General features: G+C 45.8%; 1 protein-coding gene across 4 annotated transcripts in view; it reads left to right on the forward strand.

The window, feature by feature from the left end:
• The first annotated feature begins 1,318 nt into the window (after positions 1 to 1,318).
• Positions 1,319 to 12,704, forward strand: part of abi3a (ABI family, member 3a) — a 24,015-nt gene continuing 12,629 nt past the window's right edge. For 3 of the 4 annotated variants that reach the window (XM_053617879.1, XM_053617885.1, XM_053617892.1), the window contains exons 1-4: positions 1,483 to 2,038; positions 7,138 to 7,308; positions 9,524 to 9,703; positions 11,518 to 11,576. In XM_053617879.1, coding sequence (XP_053473854.1) covers positions 1,700 to 2,038; positions 7,138 to 7,308; positions 9,524 to 9,703; positions 11,518 to 11,576 — 749 coding nt within the window. In that variant the 5' untranslated portion in view covers positions 1,483 to 1,699. Of the gene's footprint in view, positions 2,039 to 7,137; positions 7,309 to 9,523; positions 9,704 to 11,517; positions 11,577 to 12,704 lie in introns of all 4 variants that reach the window. The other variant, XM_053617897.1, reaches the window with a different exon arrangement.

A 12,704-nucleotide genomic window follows, 5' to 3' on the forward strand; every position in this document is an offset into this window, starting at 1 on the left:
AAACCTACGTAGGTTAGTACAGGAAGTAAAGTCTGGAATCACTAACGAGTCGATTCAGCTGTTCAGTATCGATTCCTTCTTTTAGGAGTCGATAAATCCGTTTGTCGTGCGCTTTGATTTTTGAAACTTTGCAGAATTTTTACATTCACAAACAGCTACGTATAGAACACACTACATGAAAGGGAATATCTGAAAAACCATCACAGGTGCACTTTAAGAGCCATGGTTCTCTGAGAGGGATTCAGGAACCGCCAGGGTGCGTTAAACTATGACGCTGTATATTTTTTTAACGATGATGGTGTTGGAGATTATCATGAACAATTATGAATGTTTTTATGGTTATTATAACAGTATGGATGACGTCATGGTTACCGAAAACGAGCTGATGTATGTGATGTCATTTCATCCAGAAGTGAGAATTTAGTTTAGTTCAAGGGCCCAACTGTTGCTCTCTTCAAATCATGAGATCTGGACTGATAACCTTCTGGTCAGTAGTGGAGAACCGTAAACCCCCGAGACTCCACTGTCCCACAGTCAGAGGACAGTACTGAACTTCACCAGTCTACAGGAAGTGGAGTCTGATTGATCAGAAACCCTGTAGCAGGTGTAGAAATGGAAAACAACAACAACAACAACAACAACAACAACCTCAGCTAGAGGGCGACACTATGTGTAATATACTGCAAATTCCCCGAATCATATCAATTTCAACATTAATGGTTAATTAAGGAACGTTAATTGCAAAACCTGTTTTATTCAAGATACTAGCGTGACAGTTTTCGTATCAAGTTATGCATTTAAACCGACTTCACTGATTTGACCGATTCGCGCAAGCTCCTGTAAGTGAATCGATTCACCCTGGTTTTGACTCATTTCAAGCTTGTGAATCGTTTCGCTTCCAAAAGAACCGATTCTTACTTACTCAGCCGTCAGTACTAGCCTACATAAAAGTAACACAGACTTTTATAAGGTCCGTAATAAGACGCCGACCATTTGAACTGCTAATTATACCTTATATATTATAGAATAATAGCGTATTAATATCAATGGATATATTAAGGAAATGTAAATCTAGTTTAAAGAAATGTTAATTGCAAAATCTTTTTTCTTTTTTCTCCTCTTGCTACTCATTTGACATGTTCTGTGAAGATCCGAAAAGAACAAGCTCTTCATCTTTGACTACATTAAAGGGAAGTTTTGTCACTTGCTACACATTGCACACAGACCTTTTTATGGGCCATAATAGGACAACAACAACAACAACTGTTTAATCCAAAATTGCCAGTTATGTCCTCCTAGGTACTCATCTGACATGTTTTGTAAAGTCGATGAACATCACATCACGCATTTGATACCGATTCATTTGATTTGATCTCCTTAAAGTGAATCGAATCACGCTTTTGATTCCTTAGGCTCACCAGAACGTCGTCCCGAGCTCGTGAATCGATTCCACCTTTCCCAGAGTCGTGCCAAATGAACCGGCTCTTTGAATAATCTCCCATCCCATCCCTAATACAGTAGCCTGTATTAAAGGGAAGTTCAGCACAGCGGCTTGTTGTTGGCTTGTGAATCGATTCACTCTTCTGATTCACTTCAACCCGAGTCATACGAACCGACTCGTTTCCCCCAGCACTCTTGCATTAACGGGAAGATTTAACACGTGCTACTACAGTGAGACTGAACATGATGATGATGTATTATGATTATGAAGAACCAGGTGTGTAGAGGTGAATTGTCTGATGAAGTTCTCCTGTGTGTGTGTGTGTGTGTGTGTGTGTGTGTGTGTGTGTGTGTGTGGGCTGCGATGACGCGTCTCCGCTTCTGCTTTCAAAGCGCGAACCCACAGGCGCAGTTTTGCAGACGGAGTTTCCGGAGCTGCAACAGTCGCTTCACATCTCTCTCAACGATGAAGGAGCAAGCCTGTACGGAAGAGATCACCACCATCCTCCAAGAGGCCCCGGCGGCCCGGAAAGCGCTTCTGGATAACTACACCAACCTGCGCAATGTGGCCGAGTACTGCGAGACCAGCTACCTCCAGGTGAGCGACTTCAAACACATCTGGCTGAAATAATGAGACGCACAGATGTTCAGGTGTATTCTCACTGCCCTCACTGACTCATCTCCAACTTCTACACTCTCTCAGAGCTTTTCCTTGTCACTCTGGTGGAACCATCCAAGCTGAACCTTCTACATCTAGTATGCACGTGGTGTCCGTTTAATTAGACTCAGTTAACCTTTAAAGGCACATCAGTGGCCCTTAATAATGAAACAGTAATCGAATAAGCGTTTAACGTAACATTTTGATTCACTTTTCCATCTGAACTACATGCTACATACTAAATAACCTCCGACTACGATACCGCAACCAGATATTTTCACCCAGATGTTCTGCAGATGTTACTATTTTTTTTTTTTCTACCTCCCATGCTGGTTTGGTTCACGCTTTGTGTTTATGCGTCATACATAAGATATCATATAGGTGAATGTACATAGACGTGTTTTGGAGATAAACGTACGACTGCGCTGTCGCTGGTTTCATCGGAATCGTCCCAAGCACACGATTGTATAGGACGTCTTTATATGCTCTAGCGTTACAGTTTCCCGTCACTGGAACGACAAGGCCCAAACCTGTTCCAGCACGCCGACGCCCCCGTGCACAAGGCGAGCTCCGTGAAGACGTGGTTTGAGAAGGTCGGAGCGGAAAAACTCGAGTGTCCTGACCTCGACCCAGCTGAACACCTTTGGGATGGACCGGAACTGGAGCTTCCTCGACATCCCGACATCATCAGCGCCTGACCTCAACCTCACTGATGCTCTCGTAGCTGAATGATCACAAATCATCGCCGCCACGCCCCAAAATCTAGTGCAAAGCCTTTCCCAGAAGAGAGAGTGGAGCGCATTATAACAGCAGAGCGGATACGCACGTGATGGTCAGGCGTCCACAAACTTTTGGCCACCTATATAGTGTATACGACTATATCAATGCACCTGTAATACCTGACCGTTTCGAGAGTAAAAAGGAGACGTTTATTAAGCGTTTACGGAAGGAGTCTCCAGTGTCGGCGCTTTCAGCGGTAAAGCTGTGACTTTCCCAACATCTTCAGGACTGAAGGGTTTACGCTTTTTGCGATTTCTTCGTCTTATTATCTTCGAGAGAGAGAAAAGAATAATAATAATAATAATAATAATAATAATAAAAAGCGAGAATAAACCGTTTCTAACTAGGCTAGTTTTGGTGTCGCTAGCCGAGCGGATGCACGGCTAAGCTCTCACTGTATTATGGGTTTAGCTGCTACAGAGCCATGTAGAGTACGTCGTCTTTCCTTCTGCTCTGCTCATATCATGTCCACGTGAACCGGAACTCGTTTAGACGAGTACACGCCTTGTTCTCCTGCTCCTGCGTGAGAGGATGTTACGGTTTAAGTTTCGACCCCTTTACTGGTTAAAATAAAGAAATAAATCGGCGTATATCCGTTTTTCCCCTCACGCCGAACTGTGTGAGCTAGCGTGCGGCAGAATCGAGAGACCGTCGGCCAATAAGACGCGAGAGTTTCCACGTATTTTCCTGTAAACCCCAGAAAGTCATCGGATCGCAGTATCTCTGGGTGTGAAGGGAATAAAACGCTTCAAGATGCGCTGTTATAGGAAGATAATAAACTTTGGGGAGGTAGGAGTGAGTAATGCCGCTTTATCACACCATTCTGTTTTCCTATAACCAAAGCCTGAGAACTGTGAGAAGATCCAAAAAAGGAAGAAAAACAGTCGAATAGACATTAAGTAGAAAATAGATTTCTCAATTCACGTCCTGTTAGGTCACGTTAAAGGTCAAGACTCGAGGATTAACTCTAGACAGCGTCGAAGTAAAAGAGACGTTAGAAGATGACTCTGTCTTGGCTAATCAACTAGATGCTCATTCATAGCAGACTGCATTGTTGTTGTTGTTGTTGTTGTTGTTGTTTTTTAAAGGAACAATGTGGGATATACACGGTGTTGTACTTGTTTACCACAAGTATAGTCCATACACAGGATGAGTCTGGTGTTGTGCTTCTTTAGTTTTGCCCGGAAGCTAAAAAGCTAATGTGGCTAACAGGAAGTGAAAATCGTTGTCTCACCCAGAATCTCTTTTTGGACACGTGACCCAAATCTTAATACACACTCTTCTGTATAAACATCGTTCTTAATCTCTGTGAACGTTCCTCTGTAACCTGTTAGCACTAGCACACCTAGCATCGCTGCTAACTGGCTAGTTCACAGCTCCGTTTTGCAGCACTGAGGAGTAGCATTACAAGTTTTAAACTCGAGCAGCTCGTCCTGAGGTCAGGGGTTTTCTCTCTGTCGCTCTCTCTCTCTCTCTCTCTCTCTCTGCGCATGCGCGGTGGAGGACTGAGCGTTGTGTGTAGAGCGCGTGAGAGTGGTTTGGCGTCTTGCCAGAGTTTTTCGCGAGTTTGTCCTTTTTTCTTTTCTTTCAGTTAATTTATTAAACGTCTAGTTATTGAGTTATCGGTGGTTGGTGAAAGCTTAGAGCGGGAGCGAGTGAGAGGAGACGCTGTCTCTCGCCATGGCGTCAGGTGTGTACCGGTGAATGGAGAACAGGTGGAGGAGGTTCTGCTGGCGGTGGGAGAGCAGGTCGGGTGTGAGAACATCTACTCCGCCTCCCGAATGAATAAAGCGGTGGTGATTTTCCTAAAGAAAGAAATATTCGCCAACACGCTGTGCGAAAGTGGAATATGGCTGAAAATTCTCTTTCTGCCCCTGCGACGCGGTCGTCATCGCTAACGTCCCCTGCTTCATTAAAGACGAGCTGATCGTGAAGGAGCTGGCCCGCTTCGGGAAGTTCGCCGGCCCCATGACGGACATCCCGCCCGGCTGTAAGAACTCGTCCTGTCTTTCCGGAGACAGGTTTATATGTTTATTAACAACCGAGAACAAACACCGGATATTAACTTCAAGTGTAAACACGGGGACAGCAGCTACACCGTCTTCGCCACCACCGGACGCCTGAGGTGTTTTGGGTGTGGGGAGATCGGACATAAACGGCCGAGCTGCCCACGCGGAGCGGTGCAACCGGGGAGCTCCCACAGAACCCGCAGGACAAGAACACTGAGAACAATAAGGGTGAACTGGAAGCAACAAGGGGGTCGAACAACCAGAACATTTTTACACAACAGAACAGCTAAACTGGTTCTCGGAGCAGACTTTAGGACAGAGTGGGGTCGTACGAAAAAACGACTTCCCGGACGGAGAAAAACTCATAAAATGGGTTAAGCACACAACAACCGGTGAGAATCTGAAGGTGCTGTCAGCAAAGAGACGTTTCAGACTGAGGAGGAGAGTGAAGCGGGACCGGGTGACCCGTCTACTCCCACTCTCTCAGAACCACCTGAAGAGCCGTACACCACAGAGCACTTCGACCGGGTTCTTCAATTAACAAAGAGAAAACGTGACGTCTTGCTGACAGATTATTTCCCGGACAGGAAAAAATTCATTAAATCGGTACAACGGGCAATAAACAGTGAGAACCTGGGCGTGCTGTCGCCACGGAGACGGGCCAGACTGAGGAAATGGACATCAGTCGCACAAAGAGCCTTAACATAAAGACTTCGCGCACACTACATGAGCGCAGTGGACTTACAGTGAATTAGAAACGTTTTGGGGTTTTTGAGTTGAGGGTGTGGGTGGGGGGGCGGAGGGGGTTCTTTTCCTTCTTTCTTCTTCTTCTTCTTCTTTTTTTTCTTCTCTTCTTTTCTTCAATGGAAATAATATTTTAAAAATGTAAATATGTAAAAATTTCAAAAATTGGATACAATAAAGGTGTCTTAAAAGTCAAAAGTCTCTCTTCTCTCTCTGTCTCTCTCTCTCACTTTTGCGCTCTCTCTCTCTCGCTCTCTCTATCTCTCTCTCTCTCTTTCATGCTCCCTCTCTCTCTCTCTCGCTCTTTCTATCACTCTCCCTCTCTCGCTCTCTCTCACTCTCTCTCGTACTCTCTATCTCTCACTCTCGCTCTCTCTCCCTCTTTCGCACTCTCTGTCTCTCACTCTCGCTCTCTCTCTTTCGCACTCTCTCTCTCTATCTCTCACTCTCGTTCTCTCTCTCTCTCTCTCTCTCTCTCTCTCGCTCTTTCTATCACTCTCCCTCTCTCGCTCTCTCTCGCACTCTCTATCTCTCACTCTCGCTCTCTCTCCCTCTTTCGCACTCTCTGTCTCTCACTCTCGCTCTCTCTCTCTCTTTCGCACTCTCTCTCTCTATCTCTCACTCTCGTTCTCTCTCTCTCTCTCTCTCTCTCGCTCTTTCTATCACTCTCCCTCTCTCGCTCTCTCTCGCACTCTCTCACTCTCGTTCTCTCTCTCTCTCTCTCTCTCGCTCTTTCTATCACTCTCCCTCTCTCGCTCTCTCTCGCACTCTCTCTCTCTATCTCTCACTCTCGCTCTCTCTCTCTGTCTTTCGCACTCTCTCTCTCTGTCTCTCACTCTGGTTCTCTCTCTCTCTCTCTCTCTCTCTCTTGCTCTCTCTATCACTCTCCCTCTCTCGCTCTCTCTCGCACTCTCTCTCTCTATCTCTCACTCTCTCTCTCTCTCTCTCTTTCGCACTCTCTCTCTGTCTCTCACTCTCGTTCTCTCTCTCTCTCTCTCTCTCTCTCTTGCTCTCTCTATCACTCTCCCTCTCTCGCTCTCTCTCGCTCTCTCTCTCTCTTTCGCACTCTCTCTATCTCTCTCTCTCTCTCTCTCTCGTTCTCTCACCAGTCTTGATCTTTAACATGTTTTTTTTGTTCTTCCATTCATTAAAAGGAACCAACTGAGAGTGAAACTCTAAACTCTCCGGTGTCTTTCCGGTCGTCAGTGTTCGTGACACGCTGTGACCTAAACGCCACAGAGATGCAGGTCACGCCCTGTATTTAACGTATTTATCCGCCTGTTGTTCTTCTTGACAGGTCGTCAGGTGTTCTTTAGGAAATACAGATATATATGTATATATTTAACCCGTAATCAGTGAAACGCAGGAAATTGTATCGTCCGTGTGGGACGCTTGGGTTTTTTTCAGGACCCTCACACGAAACCTGTGACAGATGTTTTACCGTGCCAGATGTTTGTGTCAGTCGTGTGTTACGCCGAGCTGAGTCGGACTTTCTGTGTTTTCCAGGCAGGCGAGGATACGGTTAAAGCGCTGGAGGAAACCAAGGCCTTCACCACTCAGTCTTTAGCGAGCGTGGCGTATCAGATTAGCACGCTAGCCACCAGCGTGCTCAAGCTCCTGGACGCTCAGTGCTCGCAGCTCCGTCACATCGAGTCGGACATCAACCTCATCGGCTTGGTAAGGACGCGAGGTGAACCGATACCGTAAAGTGCTGGTTCAGACAAATAAATAAATAAATAAATAAATAAATAAATAAATAAACACTGATGATCTCCTCAGCTGTACTGTATAATGTCCTTCATTTAAAATAATAATAATAATAATAATAATAATAATAATAATAGTGAATAGTTTAAATGTCCCCAGAACACACGGAGACTTCTCAAACATTTGTGACAACGGAGGACTTTATAAATGTTCATTCAGCATTTTCAAGTGCCGGAATTTTCCCACGGGCCCCTGTTTTATCCTCCGTTCTTCCCCTTCGCTACCATCTTTTCACTCAGGCACGGATGCGACATTCCAGAAAGCTCCGTGCTTGTCCTTCCTAACCGGGTCACCTGAGTCTCTCTCTCTCGCTCGCTCTGTCTCTCGCTCTCTCTCTCTCGCTCTCTCGCTCTCTCTCTCTCTGTCTCAGAGCCTGAATGAAAGGGCCAGTGTGTTCTAGCGCTAAACCTGATTGATGCTGTCCATTGTGTTCAGGGTACCGTGGAAGTGCTCAGACATGCAGGCCTGAAAATAACCCAGAACACACCGAGCCACATGAGCTTCGATGGAAAACGTTTTGTTTTGTTTTTTTCTTTTTCTGGAAAGTTCTACTTTTCTACGCTAACCCGTAGTGATTTTAAAGGATGAGCTTTATTTACATATGAAAGGTTTGGTGGACTACGACGAGCCTTCCCTTTCTGCTTTTCATGCCGCGTGAAGGTCCGCAGGAGGAAGAGACGCTTTTAAAGAGAAAGGGAAGAGAGAGAGTGTGTTTTAGGAAGTGGCTGATCTGTTAACTAATCTGTTAGCAGCAGCAGCGCAGCGTGATTGTCTCACACCGCGGCAAATAAACCTACACAATAGCACGCAGTCTGGACACGCCCCTTTCGATGGGTTTTCCTTTAATACTGTGCTATTACACAGATAATACAGGTTCTTCCTGATACTGCGCCTCCTGCACAGCCAGAACCTGCACAGCTAGAACCTGCACAGAGCCAGAACCAACACAGAGCTAGAACCTGCACAGAGCTAGAACCAACACAGAGCTAGAACCTGCACAGAGCCAGAACCAGCACAGAGCCAGAACCTGCACAGAGCCAGAACCTGCACAGAGCCAGAACCTGCACAGAGCTAGAACCTGCACAGAGCTAGTGGAACAGCAGAGTGATGAAGGACATCCAGAACATCAACATTTCCCTCAGAAGTGTTCACATAAATTTCTCTTTCTCTCTCTTCTCTTTCTTTCTCTTCTCCACGCTTCCCTTTCTTTTTTCTTTCTCTTCTCTTTCCTTTCTTTCTTTCTTTCTCTTCTCTGCTCTTTCCTTTCTTTCTTTCTTTCTTTCTTTCTCTTCTCTGCTCTTTCCTTTCTTTCTTTCTTTCTTTCTTTCTCTTCTCTGCTCTTTCCTTTCTTTCTTTCTTTCTTTCTTTCTCTTCTCTGCTCTTTCCTTTCTTTCTTTCTTTCTCTTCTCTGCTCTTTCCTTTCTTTCTTTCTTTCTCTTCTCTGCTCTTTTCCTTTCTTTCTTTCTTTTTTCTTTCTTTTGTTATCTTTTCTTTCTTTCTCGTCTCTTTCTCTCTTTCTTTCTTTCTGTCTTTCTTTCTCTCTCTTCTCTTCTCTTCTTTTTCTTTCTTTCATTCTCCTTTCTTTCTTTCTTTCTTTCTTTCTTTCTTTCTGTCTTTCTCTTCTCGTCTCCTCTCGTTCTTTCTTTCTTCCTTTCTCTTTTTTCTCTTCTCTTTCATTTGATTCTCTTTCTTCCTATTTTCTCTTCTCTTCTCATTTCTTTCTTTCTTTCTCTTCATGTCTTTTTTCTTTCTTGCTTGCTTTCTTTATTTCCTCTCCCCTTTCTAAGCTTAACGAGGAAAGAAAGAAAGAAAGAAGTCGGTCACTCCGGGAGCCTCTCAGTGGTGAATAAAGAGGGGAAAGTTGTGGCTCAGTGCTTGAGGTTCTGTGCCAGTGTCCCGGAGGCCGTGGGTTCAGATCTCAGGAAACTTCCTTTTCAATTCCATCTCACGGGAACCTGAAGTGTTTAACCGAAAACCCCCAGACGTTCAGGACCTCAGGTCCAACACTCACAGGTCCGCATGTATAATGTGCGTTTCCAGGTCAGGACATGTGCTGTGTGTGAACTGTTCAACCTGTGTGTGTGTGTGTGTGTGTGTGTGTGTGTGTGTGTGTGTGTGTGGGCAGACCGTGGACATGCACCGGGAGAAGGTAGCACGTCGAGAGATCGGCGCCTTCACCGTGGCTAAGAGATACACGAGGAGCGGTAAAGTCATCCCACCCGCCTCCAGCAAAGATCCCAAACCCAAATACAGCCGTACGCCCATCTCCTACAGCGGCCTGGACACGCTGGGGCACGGCATGAAGGTACCGCACACACACTCCACACACACGTCGGCGTGGCCATGTTGTCTCTACGCAGACGTTTGTTTAGCATTTATGGAAGGAGTCTCCAGTGCCAGGACGGAAGCGTTTACGCCGTGCGGTTTTTCGGTAGAAAATGTATTTGGTCACGTGTACGTTACAGCACAGTGAAATTCTGTTCTTCGCATACCCCAGCCTGTCAGGAAGCTGGGGTCAGAGCGCAGGGTCAGCCATGATACAGCGCCCCCTGGAGCAGAGAAGGGTTAACGGCCTTGCTCAAGGTCATTTGTTGATAAATTACTAAGAAATAACTATATATACAAAAAGGTTTATTATCAGTATTAGATCATACGGAGCGTGTCCCTGCGTACGAGCCGTCGCTATGGAAACCATAACGAGCGCGTTGTTCTAAACCCGACGTTCGTGTTACAGACCGAACCACCGTCCGAGTCGTGCGCTCTTACCAAGATACGTAAAAAAAAAAAAACAACCTTCTGACCAATCGGATCTGAGAATTCAGCCTCGCTGTCGTCTTTCAACACGGTTTTGAAAGCGTTGTTATCGGCGGTGCGTTTCCAAAAATAAAAAAAATAAATAAAAAACCCCCCCCCCCAGTATTTTCTAGGTTGCTATGGCAACAGCGCATGGGCGTTTCTCCATAACGTAAGAAGCAGAGCGCTCTTTATCTGCGCACGAGTCGGTGCAAGAACCCGAGAGGACCGTGAGACGTTTTCTGCTCAGCCATATTGTGATTGGCTGTTTTTACCGAAGGGGCGGGGCTTACGTAATGCATCAGCCTGCACCGTTGAGCATTACACACTCCCTCGTTCGTATTTTACGCACTGGTCTGCCTCTACTTGAATCGTCTCTGACTTATTCTCCGCGCGTCAGTTTTGGAAGAGAAACGCGTGTACAGGAAGTAGATAGGTGTTCACTTCCTGGAAACCTCTTCACGTCTCGCTTAGTTACTTTGATATGTGTTGTTGATATTCTCAATCGATGGATCTTTGTATTTCTGCACAACGTGACGCGACATTTCCGACCTAACACTCTTCACCACATCCTGCATTTAAAGCCACAGGGATTGACAGCAATTAGCAGCGCACACACACACACACACACACACACACACACACACACACACACACACACACACAGAGACAAATGCACATTCAAAGTACGTCTACGCCTTTATGCCTTCGTCTCTCATCCTGGTCTGTTCTCAAATGCGCACACACACACACACACACACACACACACACACACACACACACACACACACAGGCTGGCCGGTGACCACCAAAGCACCGTGGGAAACGGCGAGAGGAATGAATTGGTGCTGTGCAAACTCATTAGGTTCACTGATGCCTGCGCCAATCCGTCCTGAATCTGGGACACACACACACACACACACACACACACACACACACACTGTTACTGTGTGAAAGAATGTGATGTGTTCACACTCAATTCTGCAAATATACACGGCACAAATGAAAGTAACACACATATCCATCAAGACACACACCCACACACCCACACACACACACACACACACACACACACACACACACACACACACAGAGTCGGTTCAGAATACGACACCGACGTCAAGTTAAAAACATTCCTACGTCAAATATTCTGCTCTGAATATTAAATCAGTATGAAGCAGGTTTTCAGGAGCACGAGTGTTTGCATCGTCGTGATTGGTCGCGTGTCGATCAGAGGGGGCGGAGCACGAGGAGGACGTGTTATAGGTGTGATAATAATTTACGGTCTGCGAAGACGGTGATGTGATGATCTGTGTTTCCTCGCAGGACTCGAAGCCACAGGAAAGAAAAGCCACCATCAACCGCAAACACGGCGGCACGCTCAGGTACGCCACACACCCCGGGACACGTCACACACGTGGGGTAACACGTCGGAGAATTTCCCAGCCGTAAGAAACGGTTCGTTTGTGAGTACAAATAACAACCGCTGGAACACCTCTGCCAGGATTGTTTCTCTTAAAAGTCTTTCTCCGCGTCTCGAATTTACGTTTATATTTATTCATTTATTCATTTATTCATTTAGCAGGCGCTTTTCTCCAAACGAGGAAATACACACGACGCCCCCGTGAATATCCTGCCTTTTGCTCGTCTTCGCGTTTCGTTTCCGCGATAACATATATATATATCATTTATTAATTGAAGAACGACGTCATACTTTTTATCCGTTTCCAGCTACGCTTAATGTCGTGGAATGTCCGCAAGACGAGTTCGTTTGTGTCCTCTCTCCCGTTATAGCAGCGGAAATAATATATATATGGTTTTTATCTCGCGCGAAGCTATTCGCAACTCCGTAAACTCCGCCGTCCTGAAGATGTCGGGAGGCGTAAAGTTTTACGACGCGACGTTAAAAAAAAAAAAAAACAAAAAACGTACAGCTTTACCGTTACAAAAAGCGCTGACACTGACGCTCAACAGACGTCTCCGTAGCCACGGCGCCACACGTTTTCTCACTCTGTTTACGTGTGGTATCCGTTAAACGAGTCTCCGTGAACACGCTGTTACTATAGAAATAAAAGGTCAGGTATTAGAAGGCAGGCGTTAATATAAACGCGCGCTACGCTGACGTACGATGTAGAATGATCTGACGTCTCTTATGTCATGAGGCTTTTTTTCAACAGCGTACTGTTAGTGTTTATCTGGTGTGTGTGTGTGTGTGTGTGTGTGTGTGTGAGAGAGAGCGTATACTGCACTGCTGAGCCTGCACCGATTTCATCAGTTCCTCTTCCTCTGCGCTCTGAGAACGGCTCTTAATCAGGAAGTTGATTGAGCTGCGTGTCTTTCCACTTCCTCTCCACGCCACCGCTTAATGAAGCCTTTAGTCACAGGTTCATTGTTCAGTTTCGGTTGCCGTCAGCGGTTGCGCTGACAAACAGAGAAGTGTCTTTTTTTTTTTTTTTTAATTGGGTGGCGCTTGAAAGTTTGTGAACCCTCAAAGAGATAGATGAAGAGATCGC

Source organism: Ictalurus furcatus, chromosome 2 (genome assembly GCF_023375685.1).
Source record: "Ictalurus furcatus strain D&B chromosome 2, Billie_1.0, whole genome shotgun sequence".
Classification (NCBI taxonomy): domain Eukaryota; kingdom Metazoa; phylum Chordata; class Actinopteri; order Siluriformes; family Ictaluridae; genus Ictalurus; species Ictalurus furcatus.